The sequence below is a fragment of the Seriola aureovittata genome, chromosome 1 (genome assembly GCF_021018895.1).
Source record: "Seriola aureovittata isolate HTS-2021-v1 ecotype China chromosome 1, ASM2101889v1, whole genome shotgun sequence".
Classification (NCBI taxonomy): Eukaryota; Metazoa; Chordata; class Actinopteri; order Carangiformes; family Carangidae; genus Seriola; species Seriola aureovittata.
The window spans coordinates 31,910,154-31,932,642 of record NC_079364.1 but is presented as its reverse complement, the minus strand read 5'-3'; the positions used below and the strand labels follow the sequence as shown (position 1 = coordinate 31,932,642).

General features: G+C 39.6%; 1 protein-coding gene across 1 annotated transcript in view; it reads right to left on the bottom strand.

The window, feature by feature from the left end:
• abhd17c (abhydrolase domain containing 17C, depalmitoylase) overlaps positions 1–21,544 on the bottom strand; it is a 28,085-nt gene extending 6,541 nt beyond the window's left edge. The window contains exons 1-2 of the mRNA XM_056382248.1: positions 20,672–21,544; positions 5,575–5,754 (exon numbers count right to left, since the gene is read on the bottom strand). Of these exons, the coding sequence (XP_056238223.1) occupies positions 5,575–5,754; positions 20,672–21,156 (665 nt within the window). The 5' untranslated portion in view covers positions 21,157–21,544. The remainder of the gene's footprint in view (positions 1–5,574; positions 5,755–20,671) is intronic.
• Between the last annotated feature and the right edge of the window lie 945 nt (positions 21,545–22,489).

Here is a 22,489-nt window from a genome sequence, read left to right as displayed (position 1 = left end):
TGTTAACAACATCAGCAAGTGCAATTATGGAGAATGGAGGATTGGAGTTTAAAAAAAAAATTAAAATTAAATCTGATCACAGGTCAACACCAAAACTAGAGCTGCGTACGGAGAGGAGGGATCCAGACTTTCAACGAGGACAATTATGGCCGCATAGAGTGACTAGCTGGTAGTGTTAAACTTCAACAGCTATTTTGCTGAACATGTCTCTTTTTGACAAGGATTCATGCTCACTGAACAATCCTTGGGCCACTACAGGATTCATTGATCCTGCCAACCTGTCAATGGCAATTGAGAGACATGGTAAATCAAAAAGTCACATAGACTGTGCTGTGAAAATGAAGCTTTTTGGATGCATAAGGATTTACGAGGCTCTGGCCCTGGCAAGAAACATTTGCACAAAGAAGTACAATGAACAGGTGAAGAAGAAACGGGAGATTCTGATGACACTCATTGTTGCAGCCCTTTAACCTGTGCACCGAGAACAAGCATTCAGGAGACACAATGAGGCCACTGGCTGCTCCAACAGGGGCAATTTTGTGGAGCTTGATTGTGAATGAACTACGCATGCTGTACATCAACATGCTGTTTCACAAGTCATCAGTAAAGCTGGTGCAGCTTCTTGAGGATGACCTACAGCACACTCTCTGGGGTCTACTAGCTGCTCCAGCCACCAGCACATCAGCAGAGCCCGCCGTCTCCTGTCTGAAAGGGATAACAACATATCTGATGGACATGTCTAACAGAACAGACTTGTAAACCTTGGCAAAATATCCACTGACTGTTATTGTGGAGGACTTAAAAGCCTGTGGGAAATTCTAGGACATCGTTATTGAGCACTTTACCACCATGAAAGACAGGAGAATGGCCTCCCTCTTCAGATATGGGGAGTGAAATACACCACCCCACCCCCTTCTCTCTCTGTGGCGTTACTGTTGACTGCTCATGTAGCCATGTGTTATTGTTTATTGTGCCTTGCTTGCCTAGATTGAGCTGCATGTGTTAACTAGTCTGCTGAAGTAGCTGTTGACGCACAGAAAATCAGCACCAAGGACAGCACCCATGAGGGGTTAACGATACCTGGTTACTATTCAGGTTAAGTTACGTGAATAAATGAGACTTTGATTGTTTATAGCCTCCACAGAGGTTTGTACTATGAAGCAGGATTTGAGGTTATCAAGGTAACTTCAGGTTTAACTCTGGGTTTTCAGTCCTATGATGGTGGTTCACTTGTTACCAGGGTAAATCACCATGGTAACTTGCACTGAACTCCTTACCTGCTCTGGAGCAGTTTCATGAACGCGCTTATAGCCAGATAGGTAAACCTGAGTTAACTGAACCAGTTGATAACCAGCTTCATAGTACAGGTTATCCAGGAAGGTCAATGTTAGGTTCAGTTAAGCCAGATAATGAAAAGATATCCTGGGTCTGTTGAACGTGCTTCATAGTACAGGCCTCTGGTCCGGTACATGTTTGAAAAATCTTTTAGGTCGTGTTGTATAATGAACATTTGACCTAGTCTTGAATGGTAAGGAAATATGGAAAGTATTTGTGGAATCCAAGCACATACAACATCATGTGTTTGAAACATGTACCATTCTGAATGTACCATTCTGACTATATGATGTGAATGTAAAACATTAAACATCTCACGATAGAGTTTGTAAATTAATGTTTTTTTTAAATTCATTATCGATTCTGTGCTGTGCATTAAGCAGCCGGTTATGCATTGAGGTGGGGGGAAGATGTATAAATTTGACTTGTTTAGGACTACATCATCTCAAACCAAGGACTATACAATGCAGACAAACTGTGCTCTGATGTTCAGACTCTGTCCTGTGTGCACAGAAAGCTGATTTAACATATATAATTGTATTTCTTAATGAAGGAGTGGCTCTGAGGCTTCCTCTTGTTTGAAGTGAGATTTAACAGATTGATTTGAGAGAGATTAGAGTGTGTTGCCAGCTCTGTATTATGTTTACCAGAAATGTAAAATTATAGATTTTAGTACCGAGATAAAATTATATGTGATTTTGCAAAGGCATTTTAACTTTAAAAACTTTGTTGTAGGAATCATAAAAAAGTTTCAGAGCGACAGAGACACAGAGCGTTCTCGTAACCATTTAGTTCTTCATGGTCCGCTGCACCTATGATGGAGTCCAGTTTAGTGGTAGAGCATTTTGTACGACAAGCCTGTTGCAGTTGCCCCTCATACCAACCTGTAAACAAGCAGGAATCTCACGAGACAAAGAAAAAAAAATTAAGCTAATGTCTCATGAGGCCCCTGGTTGGTTGGAAGCTTGGGACTCAAGCCCAGGTAAGGCCAGGTGCATTAAGGTGCCACTGGCTACTTTCTGTAAGATGTCAGAAGTCACTTAATACTATTATTAATTATTATTACGGTGCCAAAACATGCAGTGAAAAATTATGTTCAAGTGCAGATAAATGAAAAAGGTAGGTGATGTAGAAAGTTAAGTCTGAGTCCTGAATAGTATCAGTGTTTACGTGCAGACATGTCATGGACCAGTGTGATAGATACAGTAGATACGAGACGAACACAAACACAAGCGCCGGCACAATAGAACACTGTGCTTAATAAGGTGCAGTATTTCAACAAAAATGCAGATTTTTACAGAGCCTTTACATGCTGCGTTCCACTGCAATGCTTACTGAGTGTTTCACCTGCCTCATGCAATTAAGTGCCAATGTATTTATGTGCCACTATAAATATGCATGTTTTATCGTTTCACCTATTAGCAAATTGGGAGATGAGAAGATGGGATACCAATCTCATGTCCTCAGTGCGATAAAGTTTGGCACTGTCAGTTCCTTGTTGTAGCTTGTAGTTCCAAACAGCGCTGTGAGGACATTGGTCTCTGCTGAAACTACATTTTCTCCTCTGCATCTTGCGCAAAGTCAGAAATAACTCATGTTTAATGGGCTCATTGTCTTCAGCTCCTCTCACAGAGTATCCTGGCAACTTCTAACAGGTTGGAATGCCTCTGAAGCTCTTCCCACATTTTGGCCAGGATCTCTATAAATTCATAAAATACGATACTACATATACTATTACCACCTCTGACATGCTTGTTAACTACTGTGAGTATTATACAGTACGTGCAGTATGGTGACTTTCCCATTGTCTTTTTTTTTCTAACTTCCTGTGACTGTACTGCTGTATTGGTAATGGCTGATCCAGGCATTTTGTATGGATCATATTAGTTACATGAGGTGTAATAAATTCCTTATTCCTCGTTTACTTTAATCTGTTGTGCTCTGGGTTTACCAGCGGTCTAACATACTCCAGCTCACTTTGTTCAATTAGAGAAACAGCAATGAGAGCCACTGAAATACATAGATAGTGTAGTTATTGCTGCATTCCTCAGCTGTTTTATTAACACTAATTCTACAGATGGCTCAACTGATATAACTGATTAAAATTATCAATCAACTCCAATATCCTACTTTGACAAGACTTCATATGCAGTAGCAGCATGCTCCTGCTGCTGACCCCTGAGCAGGAGCCATGAGACCCACCATCTGCAGCAGGGCGGATCTAAACTGAACAGCAGGTCCACAGAAACCTCTGTATATTAAAAGCCATTACTTTGTATCATGTAGGGTGCAAATTCATTCACTGCATGACTGGTGCTTTTTTCAGTCATTATTAGTTATTTAACTTGTCACTATCACAAAAGTATGTTTTTTCTGTTATCACAAATCATTGTCACACACCTGCATTCAAATCAGAGTGCATATGAATAAAGTTCTGAAATGAGGATAAAGCAGGGCCCTTTGTGTTTGGTTCACAGCATGGTGCGTTATCTGGAATCTGAACAAATGACAGGCTACACAGGAATCTGTCACATTGTTGTGCAGTAAGGAATCACAGGTTCACCATGCAAGCAAAAATAAGCTCTTCTTGCTAGACAACTAAGAAACGTGGGAATAACCTGTAGACCTGGTCATCAAATGACCTGTATTGCTCTGACTGTGCTGATCTGTATTCTCTGCACAGGTGCAATATGTTCATGTTGATTAGTCAGCTATAAGAAAAAACATTAAGGACGTGGACATGCACATCAGGATTAGGGATGGATACCGAAACCCGGTATTTAATGGGCCCCGGGGCTGAATCTTTAAAGACTGGAGTGTTGATAAGCTCCGGCGTTATCGGTTCTGCTTTTGGTACTTGATAATAGGGATAGGCATTTTCAGTAATTTCAATATTCGAGTACTCTCATTACCTTATGAACGAGTACTCGATTACTCGCAAATTATATATATTTATATATATATTTGTCATTTCTATTTATTTATTGTTTTTCACAGTAAAAAAAGAAATACACAAGGTCTGTGTCCGACTGGAAACACAAGCGCAACCACAATGTTAGGCTTGTGTTTGCAGTCATACACTCACCTCCCCGACCAAGCCTACTATTTGGCTGTCGGAGAACATGGTATGCAAGTTGAACACCGCATACCTTGCACTGCACGCTATCATCCTATTTTTTTTATTATTATTATTTTTTTAAATTAAAGTAATTAAGTATTTCACAACATCACTTTCCCTAGTCATGGCTGCCATGTTGCACGTAACGCTACCTGAGTTGAACTAATGTAGCCAAAAACAACACGTGCACAGGTGCGCGAGTAGCGTTTCACAACTCAAATGATGACGTCAACAACCATGTACCCATCCCTACATTTCCAGTTTGTTATTGAGACATAAATGTGCAGCTCACTCTCTCTCCACTGCGTCTGTGTGTGTGTGTTCTCTGTAAGTGCATGTGAAAACATCGGCCCTTGCAGTTGTGTGTTTCCTCAGTCCGAACAGAAAGATGAATTCCACTGGCAGTGGAAAAGGGGTGAATCTGCTTTTAATAGTGGGTTTACCCATGTTTAAAATACCTGCTTATATCTGATGTTGGTGGAAAAAGGAAATATGAGTGCTGAAGTCTTGTGGTTTATTCCGTGATGTGTGCTGTGTTGACTGTCATTTGACTGAAAGTGAAGCTAAATTTACTGTCTATCTACAGTACACTCTAACCCTCGGGGCTCTGGAAAGTAAATGCAAGAATAATAGAAGAACATTTAAGTGGCCAAAACAATTTCCTTGGCAGGGTGAGAAGCTCAGACATCCGGAAACAGCTGCTCCTACACGTCTGAAGGAGGCGGTTGTGGTGGTTTAGGTTTCGGACAAGGATACTACCTGGACACCTCCCTGTGCAGATATTCAAGGTATGTCCTAGTGGGAGGAGACTACAGGGCAGACCCACACCACAATAGAGGGATTACATATCCCATCTGGCCTGGGGACGCTTTGAGAACCCCCACGAGGAGCTGGACGATGTGGGGAGAATGATATATGGGCCGTGGTAGTCTGTTCTATTACTGCAGAGCAGCCTTTTCCACTAACCTACTGACACCTGTAACCATGGTAACTGTTACAGCAAAGACGGCGACATTTTGGCCTGATAGCCAACTGGCTTTTACAAAATAGTTTTTTTGTCTGCCAGGTAACTGCTGCTGTGTGTGTGTGTGTGTGTGTGTGTGTGTGTGTGTGAGTCTCACCTGGGGAAGGCATCGAAACAGTAGGTCTTGCGTGTATCAGGGAAGGCCACTCGCAGCCCTGACATGAGTGGTGAGTGTAGGATGACAGCAGCACATTCATAGCGAGCAGCCAGGTCAATGGTGGGCACAGTGCCAATGCTCTGACCATACAGGATGATGTTCTCAGGCGTTACACCATACCTGTATAACCACACACAGACAAGCCAGATTCATTTATAAAGTCATTTTACATAGAAGAAAATAAGTTGCGCTCAACATTGGGAAGTAGGTTACATGTTTTAAGTGTAAATGTGTGTGTTTGTGCGTATATGTGTGTGCAACTGCAAGGTTTAGGCCAAAGTATGCCACTGTGATAGGGCTGAAAGATATATCATCATCATGTCCTTAACAAGATATGAACACACACAATACTGATATCGCAAAAGGCAACAATATGGACGATATCAAATTGCTGGTGAATTGTTATGTATTCAACCAGCCTGAGCACCATGTACTACTGGTAACACCGAATTTTACTGCAACCTTAATACATCTAAGATCTTGATATATGGGGTAAGGAAAGACTTGGATGTTGAGTTTGTGAGTTGGTTAGCAGGTCTAAGAACAGCACGGTCAACAGTCACTTGTATAACACTCTAAAGCTCCTTTCCCACTGATCAAAAAACCCATTGAGACCCACTAAAATCTGGCTTTTGTCAGCAATGGAAAAGGTAACAACCTGCATTAAGCCCCAGGTCAAATGACTCTGAAGTAGACAAAGGTATTTATCAGCTCAGATCAGCATTGATGTAAACACAACACCCAAGTGAACACATCAATTTTCACCCCTTTTCCTGCTGTAACGTCTTTCAGAGCACAGACACTGTAGGCACACCTGATACTAGTCCTGCACGGTGCTCAGACACACCTTCCCCTGAGAGTGAGCTGCAGCCCTGAAATAAGTTTTAAAAACACACAATCACCGATCGAAGCGTCTCTCACACGGAGGCTCCAACGCTTTTACAGAAGCACCAACCCGGGGATGAGACATGACGCCTCCACTGCGTCTGTGTGTGCTCTGTAAGTACATGTGATGACATCAGTCATAGCAGTTGTTTGTGTCCTCAGTCCGAGCAGAAAGACAAACTCGACTTAGCAGGTTTGCCCACATTTAAAATACCTGATAATGTCGGTGAAAAAAGGGTATAACACTGCAAAAAAAAAAAAAAAAACAAAACAGCAAATTCCATTTCATTTTTTAATGAAAGCTCTTGACAGCTCTTTGGACACTTCATATCACTACATGTTTTGTGCAAATGTTTATTCATCCACTGCTCGGTGAAACCACTACATGTTGTCACTACATGCCCTATATTTCTGACGCAGTCTGAGATCCTCTGGTAGTTCACTGCTGGTCATTCCCATGTCTGGGTCGAAAACCAAAGGAGACAGGGCCTTTGCTGTCAGGGCCCTAAACTGTGGAACAACTTACCAGAGCAGATCACACTCTCAGAGTCAGTTCAGTTTTATCTTCTTCACTTCTTAAGACACATTTTTATAGGAAAAAAAAGCTTTTATTGTGTAATGTCTTTTTAATTTACGGTAATTTACTTTGGTTGTTTGGATGTTTTTTTATCTTGACTCATGTGAAGCACTTACTTGATTTGAAAAGTGCTGAATGAATAAATTATTGTTTTTTTTATTTATTATTAAATAAAGTTATTATGATTATGTTGTAGTTGAGAAGGGAAGTCCTGCAGATTCCAACTGACACCAGCTGAGTGCAGTGTGTGGTAACACTAATAAGCAGTGTGTAGTTGCCTGGATGACATGACACTGACCATGCTCCATTCCTTCCTGAGTGTTTGAAGCTCTGTGAGCGTTTCAGCAGCAACATCCAAAACCACAGCTTTCTAAAGAGAACAATCACATCTGGCTCCTTCATAGTTCACTTGGAAAACAATTCTAGGGAATGGAGAGACTTCCTGGTTTCAGGTATACTCTGCACAATAGAGAACGGTTTGATGTATGACCTGGACAGTGGCGTGTCTTTTCCCGGCCTCTCTTCTTAAGTACTGCGGGGTGAAAGGCAGCGCTGACAGAAAACAGGCTCGTCTAGAGTCTGTCAGGGGGAGAGAGGGAGAACAGGGACGTCATGCTCCTTTGCCAGAACTCACAATCTGGAGAGGAAACTTCAAGCAAACGCTCCCCTCTCCTGACAGCGCTGGGAATGCAGCGGGAGGCCGAGCAGAAACGTCCAGCAGCCACAACACATACACAGAGGGATTACACCCTTGCTTAACAGACAGCCATGACAAAGGATTTGGACAAGAGGTGCTAGATTGTATGTGTCCTATGAAGTGATGCCATCATAACAGCTCTTCAGATAACAGCTTGGGTGTGACTAATCTGCTGTCCTAGACAAATCCAGCCTCCGATAAGAAGCAACTGAACTGAACCGTCATCCTGATATGAGATTATGACCCTGCACATGGGTGAACAAAGTAACCACCGGCTGCCAGCTGACTCACAGGACACTGGACTGCCTCTGACAGGACACTAAGCAACCCTGAGGATGATTGCAGCTACAACTTGGCATCATGGCTGTCGAAGATCAAAAAGGTGGATAGTCAGCCTCAGTTGTTTTGGTAATGAGAAGGGTTAAGACCTTAGTCTTATGATCCTACTAACACCATTACAATTCCCAAACGTGGGTTACATATGACAATACAGTTAAGCTTTAGACAGAGGCAATAACCAAATACTGATTTTCAGTTTTCAATAAAACTGAGTATGCCCCTGCGCAATATGTTAAATGATTCAAAATTATTTTATTTTTAGTTGCATAATTAAAAACAACCAGGTTAGATAGACTACATAGAAAATACAAGCCAGAAGAAGAACCTCAATGCAACCAAAGTCAGTTAGACTGTGTCCCTATGAACACTGTAACAAAAATGATTACACCTGTGAATTCCAGTTAAGGCTAACTGCACCAACAAGGTTATAAAATAACCTGCAACATGTTTCCACATTGTGAGAAGTAGGGCTGAGCGATACTGCGATTCAGACAGATATTGCAATTCGAGTCATGATTTCAGTTTGGAATGATTGTTTTTGGATTTCCTTTTCACTGAAGAAAATTATAAAAATGATGATGATGCGATTTTTGTTGAGTCTTGTTCCAAAAAAACATGTTCCTTTACATGTGGTGAATATAATTTTAGGCCGGGGAGTCTCCGTAGCACCACAATGCTTCATCTATGGTTCGTTCTGACACATTTTACCTCTATCAACCAAAAAAAAAAAAAAACTGCAGCCCCAGTGATTTGGATATTCTCTTGTCCATATTGAGATTTGATAATATTTTGATTAATTGTGCAGCCCTGCCCAAGAAATAAACCAGATTGTGAGATTACATAAAGATGGAGAGGACACAAGATCATCAGTAGACTGCTGAACACAAGCTGAATCACAGCTGCAGCAGTGGTTAGGAAGTGGCCATCCTTGAAAAATGACACCACACAGAATTTGCTGTTTACACAACCTTGCATTAATATTACACATGGGTAAGAGCTTGTAACTTGGCACAAGGATTATCTGCGGGGATAGGTGCTTCAGTGTCTGTGAGATGCACAGTGCATGAAGTCAGGCCAGGACTACCACAGTAACTGCATAGTGAAACATGGAGGTCGGAGTTCACTGACATGGCTGCATGAGTGCAGAAAGTGCAGGGAAGATGACATTTATAGATGACACTATGAATACAAGTTTGTTTACCCGAATACTGAATGAACATACGACTCCCAGTCTCGAGAGGCTCGACAGGAGAGGAGTTTTACATCATGACAATGATCCCAAACACACTGCAAAAAGAATTCCTAAGAAAGAACATGAAGTAAAAACTATGACCTGCCAGGTATGTTCCCGACTTGAATCCAACAGAACACCTGATGCGTATTTTAAAGTGGATGTTAGAGCAATGAAACCCCTCCAGTAAAGAGCAGCTGAAAATAATCATCTGTGAGGGATTGTGCCAGACCCCGACAACTCCCACACCCAGGAGAATCAGATATGTCATCAATAATAAAGGCGGTTATACAAATAAAAAAATTAATTAAAAAATGGCATCTCGCTAATTAAGGGTACACTGACTTTTGTTGCAGTTGAACATGGACCTTTCATTATGGTGTAATAAGTTAATTGCCTTGATTCTTCTTGGGCTCTGGATACAAATAAATTAAACTGTATTAAACAGACAGGACTTGTAATTACTGAACATTGTAGTGATACTGACCAGGGGTGTACTCAGTTTTGTGGTATACTATCTGTGTGAGACGCCACAGCAAGACAGACAGCACGATTAACTGTACAACGGTGACAAGCTAGATTCAAGCCTCTGTTGCCATCTCATTCTCATGTGACAACAGTTCTGTCATGTTTGCTTTAACAGGCCTCAGAAAGATGCAGTCCCAGTTTCTCCCAGAGATCCATCCACGGATGAAAAGTGTGCAACCACAAGACAAAAAAAAAAAAAAAGATTTGCAGTAGTAAAAATGAGTCAGAATCACAGACAGTGTGATGCTTAGAAAGTACAAATGCATTTAAGGAGCACCGCATTTTTTTAATGCTCAGATTACAAAGATACAGTAACTGTCTAAGAGACAGATTTCATTGTGATGTGTATTTCATTTGTTCATATAGTTTTTATGACAAATTTATGATAATTTAAGTTCATACAGTCAATAAAAAGGATTAAAAATGCAATAAATAAGATGTTAAAAGGGTAACTGATAAAAGTTTTGTCTAAAATATACAAGTGTCAAACAATGTTTGGTGATAAACAAGTCACATGACCAGAGTGAAGCTAAGGGTAAAACCGTGGCATTGTGGGTTGGAGCAGTGGATCAGAACTCCGTGGCTACAGAGGAGGGATGTACGGCTCCAAAATGATGTCATTCTGCACACGGTCATTGTATTTCATTTGTTATATTTGTGTATAATGTTGTTAATGTACCTTTATATCGGCAATGTGATATGTTTTCTGTACCTTTATCTGACTTGATGTCTGATGTGCTAACATGATTGGGTCTGATTATTGATGGACACTAACTTAGCGTGTTTGAGCTGCTTATACAGACACTTAAGAGACTTTAAAACGATGGAGAAACATATTTTCAAACTTTTATATTTGTATTTTCTTGTAGTTTTCATGGGGTCTTCTGATGTTGTTGTCAAAAGAGAGATAAAATAAATCTTCAAAAGACATCTGTGTGAATAGTGGCCATTATTTGTTGGACAAACCAGTGTAGCTACAGATACTAAAGTGAAAACAATTAAAAAGGAGAAAAATGTTTGTGTATGTCCGATTGGTTTTAACCTTTTTAATCTTCCCCATGTAGTTCCACTTGCTAATTTTTGAGTCTTTGGGTGGGCAGCACAAGCATGTTTTTCAAGGTGCAAATTACCCATTAACGACATGCTACTGCATCTCCAGTGTCTGAGTCTGAATGTGTGCACAGGGAAAACATGGTCAGTGAAACGTTACACACTTCCACATTACCGGCATGTTCGTCTCATCTGCTTTATTTATTCTGATGTCAATTAATCTATATTGATTACGTACCAGTGCTTGTGCAAAACAAATGGCTGCGGAGCTGAATGCCACCACAGTCACTTAGAGAGGTCTGAGAGAGGGAGTCCAAATGTACATGTCTTGAGCTTTAACAGGGCTGTCATTTTAAATAGGGAGGTAAAAGGGAGTCCACTTCTTTTAAGTGGAGAACAAAAGCTTGGGAGCCAGTTAAGTAGTGCAGGAAGAAAACATGTTTGATTAAAAGAAATCGTGGCTTTCATTTTCGATAATTAACGAATAAATCTGATGCCGCTCCCTGTTCAAGGAGCAGCATTAACTGCAATCAACCATGTTTAGTGACAAAACACTTGAGACTGTAAATGGAAAGCTACCAAGTAAATACAGATACAGAGGGGGAGATGGAGAAAATGAGAGAAAAATGTTTCCATTTGCAAACTCAGGCCAGTAGAAATGGCCTGTCCTAACATACATACAGTACATTCCATGGAAACATCAGGACAGGAAAAGTTTCAGGTCAAAGAAAAGGTAGAACAATCTCTGAATGGAAAAAGCAGTATTAGGTTTTCTCAAGTTAAAAAAGCATCTTACAGTTCATCCTGTGTGGTACACAGTGAGGGTTATTGAATTGAAGATAATTAGTCCCTTTGTGCTTTTCAAACTGTAATGAAGATGATATAAAGAGCCAATGTCATTCTCTTTCAGCATTCTTTCATGCCACTTGTTTCCTGAGCAGGGCTGATAAAAATCTGAGCTGTGCTCTGCAGTTTGGATCATGCTATTTCATTAAAACCTAGTGGGGGAATTGTATAAAAAGGCTCTTAGGCAAAATTTGACAACCTACATTACAAATCACTTTTTATTACGGTGAGTAAATAAACCTAAGTGGTGGGCATGTCCAGACTGATGCCTGAGGCATTCAGGTGGATTGCCATTGGCTAAATTATAAAGCATGTCCATAGTCTGACACGAGAGGCCCAGTGAAATTTGATTTTAAACACAGGCTTTAATAAAAACACAACCAACAGCTCATCACTACTCCCACAAGAGAAGAAGAAGAGGAGTAAACTAAATACTACAACATCAAAGATGCTCTCTGTGAGGCGTTTTAAGACAACTGACAATTAATGTGTGAGCTGCTCAATGAATGTTTTGTAGTTGACTGACAGTTTGGGGGCTGGCATTGTGTGTCTGCTGACAGACACACAAAGTTTCATGATATTTGAGTCCATTTCAAAATTCCATCACAAGTTAGGTAACATCAAGCAGAAGGATAGTGGGACAGGGAAACTTCTCATATGTACAAATAAAATGAACAAGGCCACATCTGTGAAGCAAAGCACTTTGCGGGGCCTCCCAGAACAACACAGAAGCCAGGAAGTTTACATTTACTCAAGTCTAACCAATTGTTATTTATTATTTGTCTGGAAATTAACTAATTTCCTAAAGGATAAAAGAGTTTTTTGTTCTAATCCAGTTATCATTTTTAACATATAAGGCAACTGCAAGCAATGCTCTATGGCAACACTCAGTGTGATGAAGTACCTTGATTTGTTGGTAATTGTTTGTTATTGATTGAATTATCCCAACAGACATTTAAAGCTGTTATTTCATTTAGAAACATTTTTTTTTCAGAACATTTACTATATAATGATATATATCAACATTGTGACATAAAATCACATGTACCATGACAAAAGATTTTATCCATATAGCCTGGGGGTGGGTGATCTGGCCAAAGGATCATACGACAATCTTTTGGGGTAGAATCCACGATCTGAATCACGACCGGCATCCCATTTCAACTCTGATTTTTTGTGAATGTCCTGACTGGACGCTGTGAATCTTATCTTCCTGCTACTTTGACACTTCTTTCAGATGTTTGTCCATTCGCCACTACCATTTGCCCACAATGCTGTCTTCTGTTTACAAACGGTGCCACAACCAATCACACTTTTTGCTTAGTTCATATGGAGTATTCATTTGGACAGCACTGTTATTAAAATATGAGGTGCTACATCGACCTCTGGCTCGTCCCGCCTCCTGTCTCCCTACCTGCAGGTCTCTCGTCCCGTGGACAAACTATAACTTGGACTGCAGATGGTGACGGTGGTCCTGTTTCTTGTTGTGCTCAGGCGGAGTACTGGTGCATGTGCTACACCAAACTCACTGAGGCTATAGAGCAGAACAAGGACTGCTGTCTGCAGCTGCAGTTAGCAGGCTAGCTGTTTAACAGTTAACATGGACTGAACTTTTGAAGTTAAAGATCTAAATATAGAAACCTTTAATGATGCGATTCATCTGAAAAATATGTCATATTCCCAAGTACAATCATCCACAATATAAGATCGTCAGATCACCCCCCGCTAATATAGCCCATCTAACAATGGTCGTACCCCACCATACTCTGAACTCTACAGTACCATTGTTAAGTTAAGTGTTTAATGCACAGTCTCATTCAATGAAACAGATTTGTTGGTAAAAATGCTGAAAGGGTAAAAGTAAAAAGTGTCGACAAAGTGCATAGCACTATCGACACTCCGAGACTTTACCACAGCAATATAATAAGAATCCACCCACTGGGTATGGTAATGTACAATACTGTTCAATGGGACCTTTTACAATTTCCAAATGAGAAATGCAGGCAAAGAAATTAAGCATTGCGTGTGCTGGAATCTTTGCTTAGGCCTTTTGGGAAATCACACATCATCAGTGCACGGTCACACTGTCTGTCCTGCCAACACTAGCCACATCAGACACGGAGCAATGTCCAGCATGAACAGAATGAAGCCCAGGCTTAGAGGCAGGATATTTCCATGCTTCACTCTTTCAGTAAAAGAAGAGAAACTTCACCCTGGTACACCCACACTGATGGGATGAGGCCTGTGGAATCCTAATGAAAGAAAATTGTGCTCATCAAAATTGGCTTATTGGAATATCCAACCAAGTTATGATCTGTTTATACACCCAAATAATGATACAGTGACAGATTACTACACTTAATTCTTTTGAGACACACTCCCTTATTTTGTTATTGAAAACCAAATCCCCAAATTTCTTTTCCAACTCACAGTGATGTTCTTGAAGAAACTGGGGTTTGGAGGCACTATAAGGCATTACAACACAAGGGAGTGTATCTTTAAAGCCTACTGTGGGGAAATGTAATTTCAAAGGGGAAGAACAAGTACAATCAACTCATTTAGCAATTATCAAAATGCCAGGCCAAGTGATCTTTGAGCAAACAAATCTTTATCTCAGAAGTCTTTCTAGCTGCTCCAATTCAGCACAGCCCTGCAGGCTGAGTAACCTGACTACCATTATGAAATCAAATTGCTGTTTAAGGGCATAGTCTTAATGATTTTCCACAAAATGTAATTAAAAATATATTGAATAAACATAAACCTCCTCCTCAGGTGCTTAGCTCCCCTAAGGAGAGCCCAATGATTAAGACTGTTACATGCTTGGGTAGCTCACTCTCCAAAGGGTTTGGGAACAATTAAATGTTATTTTTTAATGGTAGGTGGGAAGAGACAGTCTTGGTCCCGTTCAGTTGCAGTTAGACTACCTGTCAAATGGAGCATTAATCTGAGACATGCTCTGCATGAGAAATCTATGGCTCTGCTTCGTTTTATATGAGGTAATGATCAGCCTTTGGCCTCTATTATCACATGATGGCAAGGTGATAACAATAGGAAAATTACTCTGTCAGCTCTTCATCATTAAATATGTATTGACTTCAGAAATATTCAATCAATTTAAGAAACAGCTGTACAACCCAACAGCGGCGACATGATGAGCATCAGACCCCCTCGTACCTGGGACGTCAGAGACGAGCCGACATGATTTTATTTCTGTTCCATTACCTGTTTTTACACTCTCAAACTCATTGTCAGCATCAAGCTAACTACATATAGTTGAAGTCAGACGTTTTTAAGCACCTTAGGCAAATGCATTAAACTCAGTTTTGTACAATTCCTGACATTTAATCCTAACAAACATCACCTGTCTCAGGTAGGTTAGGATCAATGCTTTAGTACAAGAATGTGAAATGTCATTGCAGGAGCCAAATTTCTAATGTCAAGGTATTGTGTAAATCTTAAGCTGCCCCCTAAGATATTTAATTTGTTATTATAATTGAGCTTTGCGTTAAGCTAACAGAATATGGAGTCTTCCCTTTTTCCCATGGTTCCCCTCTACCACTATCTTGGAGGTTCCCAGCACTCAGGTAGTCCCCAGGTAGAGCAGTAGAGTTTTCTGACTGCACATTATTGTCAGTTTCTCCAGTCCATCTGAAGGCATAGGCAATAGAACCTTTATTGTTTATTTTCTAGCCATTGTGAAGCAACATTTGATATCGTTTATTTTTACTATTGGATCCCTTTGGTTGGATGACAATTCAGAGCGCATTTAACTATACACATCATAGTTTCAAGTATCAAGTTTGGATCGCAGGATTGCCTGTACATTGTGTCAAAAAAAAACAACACTGACAGACATTACCTTTGTAGCAGAGGTATGTGATAGTGTTTCTGTCGAAGCGCCCTGGATGAGTTGCTGTGTCTGGCGGTGGAGTGGATTTGTGGATTTTATGAAGGTGAAAGAGCCCAGGAGTCAATATTGTTTGAAATTGTCTTGAGCTGGGTGAGGCCGGAATAAAGACAGCCTCTGAGCTTCAATGAGCCATTCTGTTGTGTTTGAATAGTAATAACAGTAGAGAGAATGATTTATTTCAGCTTTTCTTTCTTTCATCACAATCCCAGTGTGTCAGAAGTTTACAGACACTTTGTTAGTATTTGGTAGCATTGCCTTTAACTGTTTAATTGGGGTCAAACATGACATCATCTTCCGTCATGAAAGTTTCAAGGCACAGTCGACTTGGAGAATGTTAACTTCTGACCCACTGGAATTGTGATATAAATAGAGAGTTTGACCACGTGAAATATGTGGAGAGGTTAAGAAATGAGTTGAGACTTCAACCTAAGTGTGTGTAAACTCCTGGCTTTAACTGTAAATCCTGGTTGTCTTTCGAAATAAATCTTAAATATGGCAACATGCTAAATTCTATGCTTAGCCAATAGCCAAGTTCTACATTAAATTATAGTCACAGAATTCATTCTACTTCCGTTCTGTGGTCACCATTATCTCCATCATCCAGTTTTATTTGCCATAATTACATTTTTATTTATTCAGTTCAATTCAATTAAATTTTATTTATATAGCTTTGAATTATAACAGAAGTCATCTCAGGGTACTTTTCATCTAGACCCTCTGCTTTATAGTATCACAGTGGAAACAGCTTTTAATGATCAACTACTTATATGAATTAAAAAGTTTCATCCCTATACAAATGCTGTAAGTAATTAGTAGTACTATATTAGTCGTATAGTAGATGTATAGTGGTCTGCTTTCAGTCATTTTGGGTCTTTTCTCTTAGTATTCTTTTAATAACATACAAAATTTGTCATATGCTTAATCTTTCCTCTAATTAATGTTCTAACAAGGTTTTTGGAGCCACAGTGTGTAACGACCACTAATGACCGTCCCTGCCTGCTCTCCCATCATACGTTCACTGCATGAGAGAGTGTGTGTATGTGCGCTTGCTGTGCACACTCGTGCACCATGTGATATCTTCACTGCCGTGGCTCAGTTAGTTAGTTTGTCCTCCTGCTGCTCTGCTTGTGTTCTGGGACTTTTACAATCATGGTAATCATCGTCCCTGCTTTCTCACAGCAGCAGGTGTGTTACGTGAGTGGAGTTAATGCTTTCGCCCTGACCATTCAGAACAGGTGTGGAGCAGGAGAGGGCCACAGCACAGTTTGTTATTTAATCTTTATATAGCAAAGATGTACATTTCATTACTTTATATGCATGTAATGCATCTATAAATGTCAATTATTAGGTAATCTGCATGAGAAACAAAGAAAAAGGGAGAGTAATGTGGTTATAATAACCATTTGTTTAGTGTGATCAATTTTGACCTGGACAGATTTCTATAAGCTGTTTCCGCTATATTAACAGACACCCAACATTCCCCCATAAATATATGGATCACTGAGCATTTAGAAACTTCCCTGATCCAAATAAGTGGGACAGAAAATTAAAGATACAAGAGTGCAGCTGTGTGCAGTGACATGATGAAGACGTTTTAAGGCTGAATTGACATAAACTTGATGCTTAATCCAATTAATTATCAATAGATTAAATAATGATGCAGTGGCATCAAGTTGTTTCTCTTATTTGGTCCTCCCCATTTATATCAATGCAGGTAGACTAAAGAACAGACATTATACACCTTTCTGTGTAATGTAATACAGCTCAACAGCTGCACACACTACATCCTCCACAACAATCATCTACTGTCTAAAACAATTTTATTACAAACTAAACATTATAACTTTCATGCAGGAGGACTTATTACAGGACTGCCATATTAGACAACATCAGTTTTATCTACATAAATTAGAAAAAAAATGCCAGATGAATATATATTAGTAATTGTCAGTTGAATTCACTGTTAGCGGCTAACGCTGTACATTTAAACTTACACTAGTTCTTTACTTCAGCTTACAAGTCCTCTTGCACAAAGCAAATATGGCATTATTTGCTCACATAGCCACACTCAGGCCAAGCCCACAGATGCCACAAAGCCCATCTGTAAAAGTCGCTTTAAACCTACACAGACCAACACGACAGACAGGTCAACCTGATCAAAGATTTCAAAGAGCTACAGGTTAGCAAATGAGAGTTTGATGAGGCACTAAAGGGCAATGATAACTGTTTAATTTGGCTTTATCTTTCCAGCTAACTTATCAATGTGGCAAACAAATGCAACGTTCACACTGGGAACGTTAACTTTATCACAACCTGCAAGCTGCTAAAAGTCAAGCCTTCACAAGTATGCAGATCAACACCAGAGTATAAATACTCAATTTATAATAATAATAATAATAATAATTATTATTATTATTATTATTGTCTTTTACTAGAAAACACACTCAGTAGAGCTCAGACCTCCGAGCCTCATTAAACACTGTTTAATAAAAGATATAAATATATAAAATATAAATATAAAGTCAAAGAAATCACTTAAACTCATATAAAGGGAATCAGATTACTGCATAGCATGTAAAAGCTTTAATAACACTATGACCTTGATTCTTATTCACAATAATTCAATTTCTAATGTCATAAATTTACTAGTTGTCAAAAACTAGGGATGTCATGATAGCAGAAATTTGGTAGTTGGTACCAAAACTAATGAAATTCCACAATTCTTCATACCAAGTTCAATACCACAGCAAAACATAGAAAATGAATGAAAACGAAGAATTCAACATTATATTTTGACAGACTAAACAGTGATGACAGTAGCTGCTAATGTTGTGAGCACCCGGCTCACATTATGAGCTGCTGCTATGTTAGCCCAATCAAAAACACACCTATATGTATGAAAATTCAAACAAAGCTGAATGCCTTCATACAGACAGGGTTTGTAAGTCATCAGTAACAGTTGTAGCACCTGTAGGAATTGTTCGCATTAACTTTCAAGGCTTCATTTGCTTCCACTGCTGCAGGAAACCTGGGAGTTTCTCAGTCCCTGAGAAAAAGCTGTTTTCTATGAAATGTACATGATTTATCACTTTTTGGTGACTTAAACTTTTTGTTTTTTACCTTGGGCAGTTTAAGCAGTGAACTGCTAAAATTTCAATAAAAAATGGAAAAATGAGGATGTTTTAAAACTTTTGACCAGTAGTGTATATATGTATTCTCTTATTTACACTTTGCTGTGGCTTTTTCATCATCTCAGTTTATATAATACCTTCACCCTATACAACCATGTCACATTATATTTCCCTACTCTTTTCCATGTTGATAAGGACAATCTGAATGCACCATGTAAAAGAGATTGTGGAACACAAAGAACTGCAAAGAATACACTAGCATTTTAAGCCTCGTCAATCCAGTAACGTTTATTTCCATGGTCAAGAATGAAAAAAAAGTTTAAATCTCAGCCAACATAGACAAGAAGTCCTTAAGTCCTCACAATGATGGAAACTTGAACATCTGAACTCCCTCTACTGGGGAAGATCATGTGATACGAACAAAAGCTTCGAACCAGAACTAGAATTCTCAGTTGATTCACATATGCCAAAAATCATGTTTGCTCACCGTTCATGACACCGTGTTGACTGAACCAAAAACTTCCAAATGAACCAAAAACTTCCAGCTGAACCGTGACGGCACAGTGAAGCACCCGGACACACACACACACACACACACACACACACACACACGAGGTAACTTGTTATTCCTCTTAAAAAAAAAAAAAACAAGCATTGTGGATCTAATAACTTCATATTGGTCCTTAATGAAGGTTATGAAGGTTTTCTGTGGAAATCATAACTCATCACCCACAGGGCTAACACTAGTGAATCAGAGCACCACTAACAAAAAAGCCAGCAAACCAACCCACAATGCAACACTTTACAAAACAATTCTGGTGAAGAAAACAACTCAGCCATGGTCCGTTTCACTTCAGGAGCCAGCCCCAGTACTGGTGTTGCAGCAGAACACACACATCAAATTCTGTTTAAACACCATTTTACCAATGATGTTGGTCAGTAAATTACACTATTAATTTATGATTCCACTACAGACAGAAGATTGTAACACACCTCCAAATAGACCTGTCACAATAATTACATTATTTGGAAATTATTTCATCTTTTCATTTATTTTAGCAGCCTAAGACAATGATTGGTCTGTTCTATTTAGTGATGTAACTGCACTTTTTAACATCCATTTGGTATTATGCTGCTTTTTGAAGAATGCTTCATTTTTTTTTTAAATTGTTGCTACAATTTCAAGTACATGTGAATCCATAGTCATATCATATATCGTATCACTACTGAGATATTTGGCTTAATATCAAGGTATGAAATTTTATTTATATTGTGCATCCCATATATATATATATATATATATATATATATATATAATCTAATCAAATAATGAAATTTAATTTGATCATTCCCACCCCTACCACTGACTGATCAGTTTTCTCAAGTGATATATTTTGTCTTGACATGTGGACCCACATGTCACACAATTGATTGTTCTTCAACTTGATTTATTGTTGAGCCTGTTTTTCAGTTGAAATATTAAATGTGCATGTGACATGTTAATTAAAACTAATTTTATATGAACAAAACAGGTTTTGGCAGTAGGTACCACAGAAGCTATCCCTGTTGTGTGAAAGGAGCTAAATTCTTGTCTCGGATTCTGAATTGCTTATATTTTCATACACTTCCATGGTGCACCTGTATACAGTGATAGTGTGATGGAGAGAGGCAGCCATTTGTACTGCTACTTTTCGCCTCTGTCACAGGATTCAAAATGAGAAACTGTTTTTTTTTTATTTAGGGTACCATTTCCTCAACATGAAGAATGTTGGGGTTAACTTAAGACATGAACACCAAACCACTACATGGGCTGATCCATAATACTCTCATGGTTCATACTCACTTGTTCCTCAGGACCTGCCAGGCCGCTTCGATGTCCGCATACAGGTTCTTCTCAGATGGCTTTCCGGTGCTGACTCCGTAGCCTGAGTAATCATAGGAGAACACGTTGCAGTTGATCCTGGAGCCGAGGCCGATGTAAAAACTGCACATCTGTCCCAGGTCCACGGCATTTCCGTGGGAAAACAGCAGCGTGTACCTGCTGTTCGGGGCGCAACGCACGAACATGCATCCAACCCGGTTACCCCTGCTGCTTCTGGTGGTAAAAACTTCCACTGCATCCAGTTCCCGCTGGGAGTACTGCCAGTCCGCCCGTTCGGTTAAATGTAAGCTAGTTACCCCGTTAGCGTCGGTGTGCACCGAGTACGTGGGCTCCGGCGGGAGGAAAGCTAGCTTGGCCGCGATACGACTGGGACAGGGTGGACAGCAGAACAGCCAGCATAGCTCACCGAGAGAAAACCCATTCATCCTGGGGCCTTGTTCGGGCATTTAGGCGCGGGTATACCCGGTTTAATCTCTTGTACTGAACCAAAAAACAGTCAGTTCTCCTCTGGCTTGAGCTCCTATTCAGTTGCCATTAACAGAAAGTAGCGAGTAGTGCTGGATGACAGGTGGCTCGGTCTCTCGGCTTTACAGCTAACAGCTACCTGCAAGCCGGCTAGCGTCACAGTGAAACTCGCACTTCATGCAGATTACAGATGAACTAAAACGAAGCATTTACATTTATCTTACTTGAAAGCACAAAACAGTGCAGCGGCTGCTCTCGATTGAATAATTTCGCCTCTTTAACATATTATTTGGTAAACGTCAAGGTTTGTAGCTGATGTATTGTAAGAGAGACAACAGCCATTTCTCTAGCATGTAGACGAGCCGGTTTTCCGGTACAAGCGGATATCCTGTTTGGCATCTGTTTTGTTCCTTTTTTTTTTTTTTTTTTTTAACGTTAGCTCATTTTTTTCCTTGTTTGTTGTATATTAATGTAATAATCATAATCCCTTACACTAATTATTACAGTATATACTCTACACTATATACACTATCTAATATTTTTAAAGTGGGCCTATATCATTTTTTTCTATATACAATATGCATATAGGCTATATACAATATATCATGTATATGTACTGTATATAGGCTATTTATTCATCACATGCTTTCATCCCAAAATCAAATTAGTGAACTTCCTAATCTTATCATTTATCATCCCCATTTTAGAAATTTTGTGTCTTTCCATTCACTTATTTGTGGTGATGCACTTTGTTTTCAACTTTTTTAAAGATCTATTTTAGTGCTTCTGCTCTGTTGCCCAAACCTGGCGATGACAATTCAGTTTAATCCTTTAACCAAGTGTTTTTAATTGCACAAACACAAAATCATTCATTACCCTTCAATCCTGGCAGCGTTGCTGTATGTTTCCTACAAATCTACTTATTTGTAATTTTCAGAAAACTGGGTTGGTCTTGCCATTCCTATAATATAAACACTTACACCTGTCAACATACAGCGGGCAGTATACTCCCAACGCAGAACACGGTAGGTCATTACCACATATCAACACTGAGTACGGCGCACATGAAAACAGCTGAGACTCAGATTCAGAAACAGTATAGAGGCATGTGTCCTCAGATAGCTGAAGCACTTCAAACCCACTTGAGAGCGAGAAGAAAATTACACACATAAAATCTATACGCATATTTCAGCAGTGTCACTAATAACCATATGGAGACGGGACTTGGCTACGTTTGTCATAGCCTGGAGGAGGAAAGTCATTCCCAGATAGTCTAATGTGTTAAAATCTAATGGGCTGCGGCGATTGAATCTG